Source organism: Colius striatus, chromosome 2 (genome assembly GCF_028858725.1).
Source record: "Colius striatus isolate bColStr4 chromosome 2, bColStr4.1.hap1, whole genome shotgun sequence".
NCBI lineage: Eukaryota > Metazoa > Chordata > Aves > Coliiformes > Coliidae > Colius > Colius striatus.
Window position 1 is genome coordinate 68,882,790 of NC_084760.1, and position 14,855 is coordinate 68,897,644.

Consider the following 14,855-nt stretch of genomic DNA (forward strand, 5'->3'; position numbering starts at 1 on the left):
CCAATACAATTACCATCCTGACCTGCAAGAGTAACCAGTCAAGAAATAGTGGTGTCATAGCTAAGATAGTCTAAGGATAAAACAGATTCAAGGCTTGTAGAGACGCAATATTTTTTAGAAGGCCAACTGACATAATTGAAAAAAACCCAACCAGCTTTTGGATATACAGACCTTTCAGATTGTCTGCCTTGTTTTCCTCCAACCATATCAGTTGATCTAATAACACATTACTTATACAAACAAACCTACCTTCCAGAGTTAAGACATCTCTACATCAGTTCAATACATGGGTCACACCCCTCTAATATCCTAAAGCCTCAGACACACACATAACCACATTTTGATGCAAACATTTCACACTTACTTTGGGGAGGACAGAGTGGGGGGATTCAGAAGCATAAGAGCAACTTCAATTGTACCACCACACCTTGCCCCAGCAGGTCTCAGCCCTTAATGTGAAGCACAATATGCAGCACCAAGCCTGAAGAGTATCACTGGTGCACCAGAAACTCACCAGTGAGGGTACCAGATGCAAAACGGAACTGGTAGCAGAGATAAAGGCACCATGTAACTCTTGCCTGGAACAGCAGAGTTCCTTCAGCTTCCACAAGCAAGGGGAAAAAAATAAATCAAACTCATGACAACACTATTTGTGTTCTGAGTCTCCTGCACTATTTTTAAAGCACATGGTGACCAAGGATCCTGACTTTATGTGCAACAAATACAATGAGCCTAAGTTTGGTTTAGGGAAATGTGCATCCTTTGTGCATGGAGACAAAATTCAACAGGTTGTTCTATTTAGTGAAGGGAAAAGAAATACAAGGGAAGTGGACAACATTTTTTTTCCTTTTCTAATCAAAGATTTAAACTTTATTTTAAGCAGACACTGTCTTATTTAACTGTGGCATTACTGAAGCATTTCTGAAGCATACCTTAATGATGTAAATGTACCTGAGGGAGGTGACACAGCCACAGATACCTAATCAAAATCACCTTCCTAAAGGCTTGGGCTGTTCAAGCTGTAAGAATAATTGATAGAGATTAGAAACTGTGGTTTTTAATAATCTAATTGGTGCCATATTGCCCAAAACTAGCTCTAGGGATGGAACAATTAAAAATATTTTTTAAAATTTTATTATCTAGTAGTTATATAAAATGCTTCTCTTTTCCATTCCAAACCACAAGCATTGCAGACTTCTTTTCCCTGCAGTGGTAAAGAGTCATAATAATAGAAACATAAACGTATTGCTTCTTACAGGTTTTACAGGCCAATCAGACAACACCATGGCGATTAATACTTTCAGCACTGGTAAGGTGGTCCATGATGCGTTTATGACTAGTTTTCATTATTATCATTTATTTTCTTCCCAGTGACTTACATCTTCAGTATTTAAACAGAGGTAGAAGTGTCTAGACTAGGAGTGTTCTGCCAGAGCACATCATCAGCTCTACATCATCACATACTCCTCTGTATGGAAACTGTATTTGCAAAGATCAAGTCCCTAAGAAAAACCTCTCCAAAAGCAAGAGTAGTAAAAAGCACAACACAGCAGTGTACTTGCACCTACCCTGTGGTCTCCTACCAGAGACATTTACCCCAAGCCACCACTTCACACATCCCTGGCATGCATGCAGCTGAGCTCACAGAAGCCCCAAGCTCAGAGCCAGGCTCTGCAAGTAACTTCACAGTTAATAACTGAAAATGATATGCAGATGACTCAAATATGTGAGGCATAACTAGCAGGATTCATAGCTTAAGTCATGCACAGTCAGGTTAAGTCAGGCTAATCCAGGAGTCCTACATAACCAACCAAGTTTTGGTCTATACATCATTTTCATACTTTGGTTGAGCCCAAGACACATCCTTTAGTTATCCTGGTAAAATTCTTATCAGGACAAAAGAAATGTTTATATCCCATATGGGTACAAGATACTTTCTGTAAACATTTTTATCTGCACCAAAGTGGAACACCATAGCATATTACTTAAAAAATACAACATTCTAGTGCTGACAAATAAGATTCTAATTTAAATGCGGTTACACTACCAAAATTTCCTTTGCCATGTTAAGTTTTTCATTTGTGGAACAGACTTTAAGTATCTCAAATCATCTTTGTAGACAAGGCTGGGAGAAAGCTGAAAACAGTTTGACAGTTCAAATGGAACAGCCTTTATACCTATAATAATCCTGATAACCAACTGTCAGTGTATCTCAACTTTAAAAAGTTGTTTTATCATTAGGGAATTAGAATGAATTTTTATTCACTTATTTCATAGTTATTTTCTATAAAACATTTTTACTATTTTGTGCCCTCTCTTCAGAGTCTCCCAGACATTTTCCTCATCTTTCACTTGTATTTCCCTATCCCAATCTCCACAACTCACCTCTGTAGCTTAAATTGCCACTGTTGTTGTAACTTCAAATGCCATCTGGCTTGAAATCTGGTCAAGTAGAATTAAGCTAATTAAGTAGGAGTCTCTTCATTAATTGCTCTGCCATATAACCTACTTCCTTCCACAACACTACACTCCAAAAAAAACGAAGCTTCACTTTAAAAATATATTTGTTGCCCATTCAGTCACAGAGATAATTGGTTTCAAATCACTCTATGCTTTTGTTAGTACCAACATGAAACAAACGTTCTGCAAGTTGTGAACTGTCCCATTCATAACCCTAGAGCACATATCCTAAGAACACCTTCAACCTTTTCTTTACCGATTGCTTTAGCGGAAACATCTGACATGTACTTTATTCTCAACTGAAATTTGCACACTACACCACAAATACTTTAAAAGAAATATCCGACATAAAAGCTGGTCACCTGTCAACCAACAGGAGTGGCCAGGGAACCTGATACAATCCAAAAATAAAAGTGCAACATGAGCACTGAAAAAGCACAAGCGTTTATCTACTAATCAGGATTATCACATTGATCTTGAAGTGACAGCGAAAAGTAGCAATACTCACTGTACTTGTTTCAGGACAAGGAGAATTAAGCATAAAAATTACTTGCTCAAAACAATCTCCTAGGCTAGCAGCAGAGCTGGGAATAAAATAAAGGTTTTTGAGGTCTCCAGTAAGTAGTCTAACCATTATTACAACTATGTCCGAATATAGATCTCTGAAATAAACTCACAGTTAGTTTCTTTACAAGTGTCAGCCTTGTCATCAAACATACTATTGTCTCTTTGAATTTTAGAAGGAGGTTTTAAAATCTCAACCCATCAAGCCTCACACATCAAGTATCAGATTTAGAAAACTGAAGAGGGGCATCAAGGCATCAAATGTCCCATGTTCCTTCTCTGGCATGAGCATCAGGAACAGCACACAACTGCTCTGACAGAAGAGCAAGTACCTGGCAGGGCTTTCTGTCCTAGGTGCTATCTGCCTGCCAGCAAACTCCTCTGCTGTCGCCTCCCACCACAGCTGTCATTCGGGCCAGTGACTCAATACATAAGATCCATCTTCCCCATGATTATATGGCAGGCAACAGCCTTCTTTCTCACATGGACAGAAAAAAAAAAATAGTCAACAAAACCTTGAGGAGTCTAAAAATATCTACAAGAGTATGTTTCAGATTTTTATAGAAGGGTAATTGCTTGGGATCCAGAAGAACTCACTCAAGGTTGTGGTTTGTGCACTGCCCAGAATGATGAGTACCTTTTCTAAAAAGAGCCTGCAAAACATCTAAATTTGGGCCACACAGTCCCGGTTTAGGTTCTCCCCCACCACTCCCATAGCAGCCTTTGCACCCTGGGTGATAACACCGCCTGTCCTAGATTACCAGCCAGTGGTGACAGAGGAGACATACATGATTTTTTGCCCTGCATAAGTCTGATGCACAGCTGCTCCTACTTAGCTCGAGACATGTCAGGGATCCACAGCAGTTATAAACTCAGCTTTCTTTACATGTCTCAAAGACGGAACAAAATTTTCAGTTGCCATTCAACAGGCTTTCATTACATGGGTGGTGCAAGTTTGATTCAAAACTGAAAAGACATTGGCCTGAAAGTCAATTTTAGACATGTTAGTGGTACTTTACCACAATCTAAAGAGGTGGAGCAGCAATGAAAAAAAGCTGTCTAAGAGCTATTCTATGTCCTATATCTTAACACATGAAATCTGGCATGCCTGGTAGTGTAAAGCAAGGGTTTAATTTTCTTGTACTGCATTTTACTGAGCAGTCTACTGACAAAGGCTTACATTGTCAGGATGATATCTCTTCTGTTTCCTATGTGGAAACAGTTCTGTGAAGGACCATCCATAACAAAGACCTATCCATGACACCTGCAGGACTGTTCTGATGGGCATTGCCTTCTCCAAATTATGGAAAAGGTCAGCTTTCTTACACAGGGCTCTGAATACCCAGCTTTCCAGGAATTTGCCAAGTTTCTCACAATGTCTAATAAACACCTTTGTGGGGTGGATTTCATGCTCATTTGGATTAGGCATCTACTATTAGCTTCTGCCAATTGGGTGGTTTGCAAGGTTAAAAAGAACAAAAACCAAACACAAGTAATCTCTTCCCTGCAAACAAATGGAACATAGCTTGACTTGCACTGTATTCCACACATAGAGTGGGGGTTTTTTAACAACCACTTTAATGGGAGAATAACATTTAATTGGATCTGTTCTAAGATGTTATATTGTTAAAGCATATTTGTAATTGCGAGGCTGTTACCAAATTAGAGGCTTTCTCAATCCTAAAATCTAGTCTTACCGTGGGGAAGCTGCCAGTAATGACAGTAATTTATTTTAACAAACAGCACGTTCTCACTGGGCTAGAAAACAAAGCCTACTTTCTTTTAAAAATAATTGCCTTTGAACTACCTCTCCCTAGCTTAAAGAGTTCAGACTGAATATCATTTTTCCCACAGCATCAGTCCAAGATGCAGGAGACACCTTGCAGTGACAGAAGCCACAGCCAACATCACCACTCCTACAGGACATCCCCTCCTCCTGGCCCACCTCCTTTCCCAGGGTGACACTTGCCGGAAACAAGTAGGGCCATTTGTTGTATGTGTATGCAGCTCAATTTCACCGTCTCACAAACATGACGACTTAATCACAGAATGGTGGGATTTGGAAGGGACCTGCAGAGATGATCCAGTCCAACCCCCTGCTAAAGAAGTTTCCCCTCCATCAGGTCACACAGGAATGTGTCCAGGCGGAATTGGAAACCTCCAGAGGAGACTCCACACCCTCCCTGGGCAGCCTGTGCCAAGGCTCCCTCATCTGAACAGCAAAGAATATTCTCCTCATGTTCTAGTGAAACTTTGTGTTCCAGCTTCTTCCCATTATCCCTTGTGCTGTCACTGGGCACTACAAAAGAGATTCACCCCATCCTCTCAACACTTGCTCTTTAGGTATTTATAAGCATTGACAAGGTCCCCAACTCAGTCTTCTCCAGGCTAAACAGCCCCAGGTCTTACAGACTTTCCTTGTAAGAGAGATATTCCAGTCATCAAATTATCTTGGTATCCCTCCTCTGGACTCTCTCCAGAAGTTCCCTGTCTCTCTTACTGAGGAGCCCAGAACTGGATACAGTACTCCAGACGAGGCCTCAGCAGGGTAGAGTAGAGGGGGAGGAGAACCTCCCTCCACCTCCTGGCCACACTCTTGATGCATCCCAGGATGCCATTGGCCTTCTTGGCCACAAGGGCACATTGCTGGCTCATGGTTAGTTTGCTCTCCACCAGAACTCCTAGGACCCTCTCTGCAGAGCTGCCCTCCAGCCTGTACTGGTGCATGGGATTGTTCCTTCCCAGGCGCAGGGCTCTGCACTTGCCTTTTCCTAAGAAAATAGGAAGGCAGTAAATTCAATTTGGATCACTTTCAGTAATAGTTTGGTTTGCAAGTTGAAGAAGAGCAGAATCCTTGTTTCCTCGGGATTTTGGATTCCAGTAAGAAGAACCTTGTTTGCCAGATCGGAAGTGTAATAACTACACACACATTACTAAAGTTTTGAGGTGTAAGGTGTTTCTTTGGTCACTCTCAAATCTGAGCCTGATTTATTCTGATCACCCATTGCTTTCTTTTATGCAGTAATCTCCCCCATTCATATTAGATGGGGTTACTTGTCTGAAAGCCCTTTCAAGATTAGTTGAACTTTTATTTTTATAATTATTATTTTAAACTTCCCCCTGCAATGTTTATTATTACTCTTTTCTAGCTAAGTCATATCACTTAGAAATCAAATTATTGTGTGAATATTCCTTCTAATGGATGAGGCCTAGCAAAAATCAAACTCTGCTCACTGTGGCACTGGTCTCGCTGCTTAGAGGCATGACTGTGCCCCCAAGCCCTGCACCCTGGGGACTCAACAGGCTCGCTGTGCTCCACAGGGAATCAGCTGAGCAGGCTCCAGTGAAAAGCAGGGCTGGCTCAACACATATCTTGGGCCACCACAGAGCAGACTGGTAAACTCAACAAGACCAGGGCAGAAACTGCTCTGTAGAGCAAACTGTCTGAGTCTGAAGAGAAAAGTGAATCAGGAGGCTGCACAGAAGGTGAGTGGCTAAACTGAGAATGGATAAACAAGGAAAGGAAAGCAAAAAACTGGAAATAACAAGTGCGAGAAAAATTGGACACAAGTGAAAGACGGAATGAGATAAGGGTCTCATGCATTGCATAGGACAGGTAAGAGGAAAGACTGTGGAAAAGCAAAGTGAAAGGTAAATGAAATCTACAGGAAAACAACACATCTAGAAGAAAAAAACTACTTATTTTTTTAAAAACAAGGTAAAAGTAAGAATTTCACATTTTTTATTAAAAAGCTGACCAACTTTGAGATCAGCTCTGTGGCTTTCATGTATTGGAAGGTTCTTGCAGGAATGAGACAAGGAATCAGAGACTGCCTAGAGCCTGTCTATGAACAGGGATACTGCTGTAAAACAGGAGTGACAAGATGTTCTGCTGAGCATCATGAAATTTCTTACCTTTTATGAAAAACAAGTATTAAGACTGCATCTTCTTTGGCTGTCTTAGAACAGCTTATTATAGGACCTAAGGTAAACCAAACATTTTGGAGATGGGGAAGAGAAATTTTTATTTTCCTTTGGCCCAGATCTTCTAAAGCAAGTTCACTGATCGCTTGGCAAGTAACCTGAGATTGCATCTATCTTCACTGAACCATGTCTTGCATCCTCATGAAACAGACTTACTAGTTTTGTCTAGAGATCTGCTGAAGACATTATAAACACTATTCCTTCCTAAAAGGGGCCACAGATATAGTTGACAGTAGTGAGAATGTTGGTTAAAAACAGACATTTCTATATCATAACCATTAATTGGATTGCATATAGGTTTTAAAATTTGCTGATTGAGGGTTGTTTCCCTTTTGACTAATGAAAAATAGTACCTTCTCATCAAAGTTCCCATTTAAAATACTGGGGACTTTCACTGAAAACAACCACCAAACTTTCCTCCTTAAGGCCTAAATTAGTTTTAGTTCTGAGCAACTAATATAAAAATCAAAATTCTTACCTATTACATGAGAATACATGATTTTAAATTAACATTTATTATAAGCTAACCCACAATTGTGCAGGAAGTTTAGTAATACGCATGTGTCTGTGCACAGATGTGTTACCTAAAAGTTGAACCATCACTAGTGACAATTCCAACTTTCTACATACTTACAGGAACAGGCAGACAACTCTCAACGTGCACCAGGTAAGATGGGCAAGGGTAGGTACAGTGCTAGAGCTGTATACATTTTTATAAAATATTTTTGGTATTCCAGCAATCCGGAACTGCCATATGCATGCTATTCTAGTATAGAATACTAGATACATACCAGACATTGACTGAGGTTAGCTTTAGGTTTTCCAGAATAAAATCTTTAAGAAAATACAAATATTCACAGAACTGTTAGCTGACACTATCACACTTCCGCTGCATCATCTTGCCCCAATCAAGCCCAGCCCTTCCCTGGCCCTATTAGCAAAACCAGTTCTCTGGGAATTTGCCCTACTGCAGATCTCAGACTAAGCTGCTATAAACAATTTAACTAGTCACAAAGTTCTTTATCCCAGAATAAATGTAAACCATGTATCATACCTCCAAGTCCATTTTCTTTTGCCATTTCTGTTTTGACAGTGGATTGATTAGATGCCTTCATCTTTGACGTATTAATAGATTCCAGGAGAGAGACAAACTCTAGGAAGTTTGATTCATTGGGCACTTGTCCTTCTTTAGCTTCTAGATCTGATTTAGAAGTTGGTAGAGTCTTTTCTTTGTCAGATACCTCCATTACATTCTTACTTAAAAGCACATCTGTCCCACTGTCTACGCTCAGCACCCGCACATGCCTCTTTTCATGAGCAGTTCTACAGGACTGAGGGTCTAGGTTCTGCGGGTCTTCCTTAGAAGTTAAGTCCAAAGTCTGGACATTTTCAGAAGCTTTCTCCCTATTTGGATCTGAAGAAGTGTTAGTTTCTAAAGGAGTGTTTGCTGGGTTACTGTGTTCCTTTCCTGCATCACCTGATTCATAGCCAGAGCATTGGTTAGATGACAGCTCTGCCTTTAACATTTCTGGTGTCCTTTCACTTTCACTAGCTTCTGGATAAGCCTTACCTTGGCTGTCATCAGAGAGGTCAAAAGTGATAACAGGGATTCTGAGCTGTTCATTAGTTTGCTGACTTGGCCAACCTGTTGTAACTATACCAGACTCAAGGGTTGAGCTTGTTCTCTCAGTTCCTAGAGCCTGTAAGTGGACAGAGCCTGCTAGGTCACTAAGGGTGGTGTTTGGTGTAGTACTCATTGTAATGACAATTTTAATGGGCTCACATAGCTGGTCTCCAGGAAGAGAGTTGTCCACAACTACAACAGCAGTCTCACTGTCAGAGCAATCAAGGTCTTCTTGAGTATTACTGGCATTGCAAGAACTTTCCACATACTCAGGATCTTTGGTCACAATGGCATCGCACTGTGGGCAGTCACTAGTAAAGCCTGCCTGTCGTGATGCATACCGTAATTTCTCACTTTTGTAGCTTTTAAGATTACTCAAGTGATCTGAAATAACTGAATTTTCACTGTCCCATGGCTCCGAAGAAACTCCAGTCCTTAAAATATCACATTGCGATGAAAAAATATTGGAGCAGTTTTTAGCTACATCTCTGTCCACAAGAATATCTTGGGATTCATGCTGTCTATGTGGCTGTCCATTCCTTCCTTTTTCACTTATTCCATAACCAGAAAATGTTTCCATCACAGCTGGTTTTGTCACTATTGCTGATGTGGTGGCACCTGAAGCAGAGGCTGTAGAAACAGGTAATGTATTTGCTTTGATACAAGGTGAGGTAGATGAAGCTGGTGGAGCAGCCTGCTCTTCTAATACCATAACACCTAATAAAAAACCATATAGGAGTTAGGTCTCACAAACATGAACATTGTGCATTATTGAATTATGATCTTTAGCTAGCGAAATCTGAAGCAAAGTAGAGCAAAGGATGTACAGATGATACAGCTGACTAAAACAGTTCCTAAGAAAGGACCATTTTTGTTAGCTACATGTGAAATACTATAAAAGTAAGCTGGATACCTTCCAGGTCAGGACAGACAGCAGCATGTCTATTTCATTTCAAACAATCAAAACAGCTCAAGAAACAGCTAATATCAAAACTAGAATCTTTTACAGAATTATACTCACTTATGGAGAGATGAAACCAAGAATAAGTCAGTGTGTCAAAAGTTTGTTATGCCACTTAGTACATAATGGTCCCATAGGATATGGTCATCAATCTTCATAGAATCATAGAAAGGTAAACGGTTGGAAGGGACCTCTAGAGATCATTTAGTCCAACCTCCCTGACAAAGCAGGTCCAACTAGATCAGGTGCAGGTGGGTTCTGAAGACCTCCAGAGAAGGAGACTCCACAACCTCCCTGGGCAGCCTGTGCCAGGGCTCCCTCACCTGAACATTGAAAAAGTTTTTCCTTATGTTTAAAAGGAACTTTTTGTGTTCCAGCTTCATCTCATTAACCCTTGTCCTGTCACCGGATACAACAGAAAAAAAGATGGCCCAACCTGCTGACACCTATCATTTATATACTTGAGAAAATAAATGAGATCAGTCTCCTGGTACCTTAAAAAAAAAAAAAAAAAGAAAAAAAAGATTTAAACTAAAAGAGACATCTCAAGCACTGGAACTGTAGGCAAAGCAAGATGTACTGGAGTTTATACTACAGAGCCAAAGGTCAACAGTCACAACAGGAGTCTACAGTTGGATGATGCTTAAGCACTTTAAGATGCTATCCAAGCACTGTTTTGTTTGTCTAATGCTTCAGAGAAGCACACAGCTTCCCAAGAATGTGGGGGAAGGCTCCTTCGTCTCCCCATGTCAAAATGGGGAGAGCTCCTGACACCAAAAAGCTGCATCCAAAACAGCTTGGCTAACAGTTGAGAAAGCTTAGCCCGGTAGAATTCCCTTGAGATTTTGTTCTCTTTTCCATTCAGCTCCTAACATGAGGCACAACAGAGCCTGCCACGGGGTCCTCTATGCCATTTTTTTGTGGCAAGCAATGATTAAACAAAGATTTAAAGGGATTTACAAAGCCTTTAAGATACCTCTAAGATCTTCAATAGTTTCCTGTGTTGGTAGCTCCTAAAAACAAAAAAGAAACATACAAAATTAGCATGTGCATTTATTAAATCACTGGGGAAAAAAAGCAACTATTAGTGCACTAGCTATCTAATCAGAAGTTAATTACAGCACTGATAAGTCAACATCACTGAAATATGGACATATATCTTGCACAAAATGCAAAAGGCGGGTGAGGGAGATGGTTATAGAACACTCATGCTCCAAATTGCATCGTGTGTGATGTTTGGGGAGGGCAAAAAAAGGTTTTTATAAAACATTTTGCAATGCCTAATCAAGATATATATTTTTTTAATCATTAAGGAATTGGATGTGTTCAACTGTTTGATTTCTCTAGCTACACGTTTCCAAAGCACTGAAGTGAAAAGACTGGCCTCCAAGTACTTGGTAACAATTTCTCAAAGGAAAACTGGAGGACACAGTCACTACATTATCATAGAATCATTCAGATTGCAAGGAAGCCTTGCAGGTCATGTAGTCCAAATCCCCTCTGCCATACACACACTCAAAGCAGGTGTAGTTTGAGCAGATTTCTCACAGCCATCTCCAACAGAGCTTTGAATATCTCCAAAGATGGAGATTTCACAACTTCATAATCTCTTCCAGTATTTGACCACCCTCTTGGTAGTGAAAAACAACACAACAACAACAAAAAAAAAAAAAGACATAAAACCAGCCTATTAAATCTAATTATTTAATTGATCTAATTGTAGTTTTCCATGGCTGCAGGTTGCAATCACCATCTCTATCCTGTCACTGGGCACCTCCAAGAAGAGCGTGCTCAGTCTTCTTTATACCTTACCAGTAAGAAGCTGAAGGCAGCAGCAAGCTCTTCTAGTCTTACAAAAAGTTTTAGTTTTACAGAGGCTAAAATATCCCATCTGTCTGTCTGCATACATCATGTACCTCATTCCTCGGCCACCTTGGTGGCTTCTGCTGGATTCTCATCAGCAGGTCAGTCTCTGTGGGAACTCACTGAGGAGCTCAAAACCTAAAAACAATATTCCAGAGGAATACTTCAGGAGTCTAAATTCAACAGCCTAAGTGTCTAAGTAGAAAAAAAAAAAGTTATTGGGAAAAAATAATATGGCTCTTATGGCTGACAGGCACCAAAACCAAGAGTAAATAATTATTTCCTAAAATTTTATGGTGGTGTCCTAGCAGCAAGAAAAAGAGCCTAGCCTTAAAAAGATCCAACCTACATGTTTGGAAGTGAGAGACTCGGGGCGAGATCCCAAGAAAGAAACAGGTTTGCAGAATGGACAAATACCAGAATATTGGGGACTAAGACAGAAACAAGGTGAAAAATATTTTACCTCACAAAAGAAAACTATGAATCATACAGATGCTACAAAAAGGTAAAAACATTCTGGGAAATGAGGAAATAGTTCTGATTTAGACCAAGATTTTAACAGTTTGTAGTAAATAGGGACATAGGGTGGGTGTGGAGGAATATGAAGACAAAATGGAGTATCATATAGCTACTTATACAGAGATCACTAACCATCCTCTGCACTGACTGAGGCAGGAGTCCTGTAGAAAAAATAGCATGGGATCACATAATTAAAGATTTTATCACAGTATGCATGTGGAGTAGCTTAAAATTACATAGACAGGATTATTCTGTTTCTTAGTTTTTTAAATACTTGATTCTTCAATCTTCTTATGTGTGGTATTTAAGAAAAAATAGGGAACATCTAATACATCCCTTTCACCACTTCATACACTACTGATACCAAAAAAAACAAGGCCAGTGGGATGGAACACATATATATGTATTTTTAACCTCACGTAAACATCTCCTGGATTTAAATAATGGGGTTTATGCTTTGTTTAAATACTTAAGAGATGTGTTGAGTTCATTTTATAAGCCTAGGTCTAGCCACACACACACAAAAAAGTATTAATGCTCCAGGAGCAGATCCCTTCTGAGGAAATGAGAGGCTGCCCTGATTGCATTAGCCTCAAGTTTTGCTCAAAGCAGCCATGAAGAGTAGTTGCTCTTGGCAAGATTTACAAAGGCCATTTGGTACCTATCAAGCAGATAAGACTGCCCTTAATGAGTGCAGAATTACGTTTGCCAGTTTCAGCTTGGTAAACTCGAATCTTTAGGACAAGGCTGTCTGACAGCAGTGGTATACCTAGCAGATCCACAGAACTACCTCAAGGCAGAGCTAGGCTTCAAGCAATACAAACCTCCATGTGACAGGCTGTGGACTGCACAAAGTGAAGACACTATTACAGAAAATCACATACTAACCATTACTCCAGGTGAGTTCTCCAAGGGCAGAGCCTGTACCCTTGAACTGTCATGAATTGTTTGGGTAGAGTCATTATGGTTGGTCTCACCAATGGCACCATTATCCCCAGTGTTATTGCTGAAAAGTAAGCAAATGAACAATAAAGCAATGCTTCTCAGCACTGAGGATCACAGTGAGTTTTGGGAAGAAGCTAAGGAATAACAATAGAATAGGAAGAAGCAGTATATCACAATGAAGTGACAGCACGTTTTTTCCCCTCTAGTGCTAAAACCACGAGGCTGGAAAATACTGTAACCTTTTTTTTTTTTTTTTTCACCTTTTTCCTCACCAAGACAACTTGCCAGAAATAAATAACTTTGTATTGAAGAATTTTTATTCTGATGTCTTCAGGAGTATTGCTATGAGAAATTCAAAGACGTCTCTCCAAACTCCCTACGTGTATACAATGTAATTTAGCCTGCCCAAAATGCACATGGACTTATTGGCACAAAAGGTTGTTTGGAGTTTCCTATTAGGTATGAAACAATCAAATGCAGCTCCTTTCACAATTTTTGCTTTTTACATCCTTTGACTGTACCCTTGCATACATATTGCTTATCTAATTGCCTGTTTATTTACAAACTTCTCATAAAAAATCTATTTGAAATGCAATACATAATGTGTATTAATATAACATTCAGACCACAAAATAAAGTTGTTCCTCTGGTTTTAGCCAAGGAAAACATATATCCATTACTAATTTCATGTTATAAGCCAACTTGTCAATCACTTCCTTTGAAGTTGCATTCAACTATCCACTAACTCTTTCTACACATATTTTCTACAAGCTTTTCCATAGACGCAAGCAAGTATTTTTAGACAAGGTTTACTAATGAGAATCAACACATATTCTCTTTCTTGGGTATAAGACAACAAAAATTCAGTTGAAAAAAAACTGAAAAATCACCACAGTGAAACATGAAAAATTGTGGGTTTGAGCTTCTTTCTTTGTTTGTAAGGGTATCTTCTTCTAAAAATAAACAAATAAATAAAATGTGAAGCTCTACAGCTGCATATAAGCTGTACAATTATTTACCTGGGGGTCTCAGTCACGTTTACACAAGTTTTTTAGTTAGCTGACTTCATAATCTCGTTCAGACAACCAGACTACTGCTGGGGCCTGTTTAAAAACTTCTGTCATCATGTCTAGTTAAAATACTAAGTTCTTCATTTTCTGACCTTAAGTGATTCTACCTCATAGCCAAAACAAAGGCAGGATAACAAAAGTTCACATTCACTTAATTAGCTAGTGATGAGGAAAACACTAAGGTCCTGTTGAAATGTGAACAACTAGGACAACTGATGAGCCTCTTAAATAACTGTATCTGACATCTGTAAATAGAAAATAGATTTGTAGACTGGTGAGAACTAAAGAGGAATAGAGCCTGAAAGGCATCACCAAATCTGAAAAAAACCTTTTATGGTTAGTGACACACATAAGACTGAGTTCTCGGAAGAGTCCCAATGCAGACTGATCTTGACATTCCCAGCAACATCAGTGACAAGGATGTAGCACAGACATATATGTGTAAAGACACAGAAGAGTAGTATCATAAAGGTGCACAGATAATCTTGATACTTCTTAGCTTACACAGAGCTAGCAGTAGTGACTGCAAATGCAACAAAAAAAAGAAAAACCCAAAGGAAATTCTTCTGTACAGAACACCCTGTTGAGCTGGACAGGTAGTTGTAACAAACCTACTTGCTTTAAGCTTTATTTAGGCATTTCTTTGCTGCCATCGCTATTTTATATACCTTGTTTTAGCATCTTGCACATCTGTCATAACACTTGGGAACACTGGAAGCAGCTTGTCAACTTCGTTTGTATGACTCAAGCTTGAAAAACCAGCATGAGAGGTCTCCATTTATTCAAAAAAGTGTACAGTGTAATACTCTACCTATACACAAATCTGGAAAATGTCAGTACCAGTCTTTGGCACAATGCTATTTTT

The 14,855-nt window shown here is 39.5% G+C and overlaps 1 protein-coding gene across 1 annotated transcript in view; it reads right to left on the minus strand.

Moving 5' to 3' along the window:
- The window catches only part of PCNX2 (pecanex 2), a 160,192-nt gene that overhangs the window by 138,206 nt on the left and 7,131 nt on the right, over positions 1–14,855 (minus strand). Inside the window, exons 3-5 of the mRNA XM_061990089.1 lie at positions 12,864–12,981; positions 10,570–10,606; positions 8,063–9,349 (exon numbers count right to left, since the gene is read on the minus strand). Coding sequence (XP_061846073.1) covers positions 8,063–9,349; positions 10,570–10,606; positions 12,864–12,981 — 1,442 coding nt within the window. The remainder of the gene's footprint in view (positions 1–8,062; positions 9,350–10,569; positions 10,607–12,863; positions 12,982–14,855) is intronic.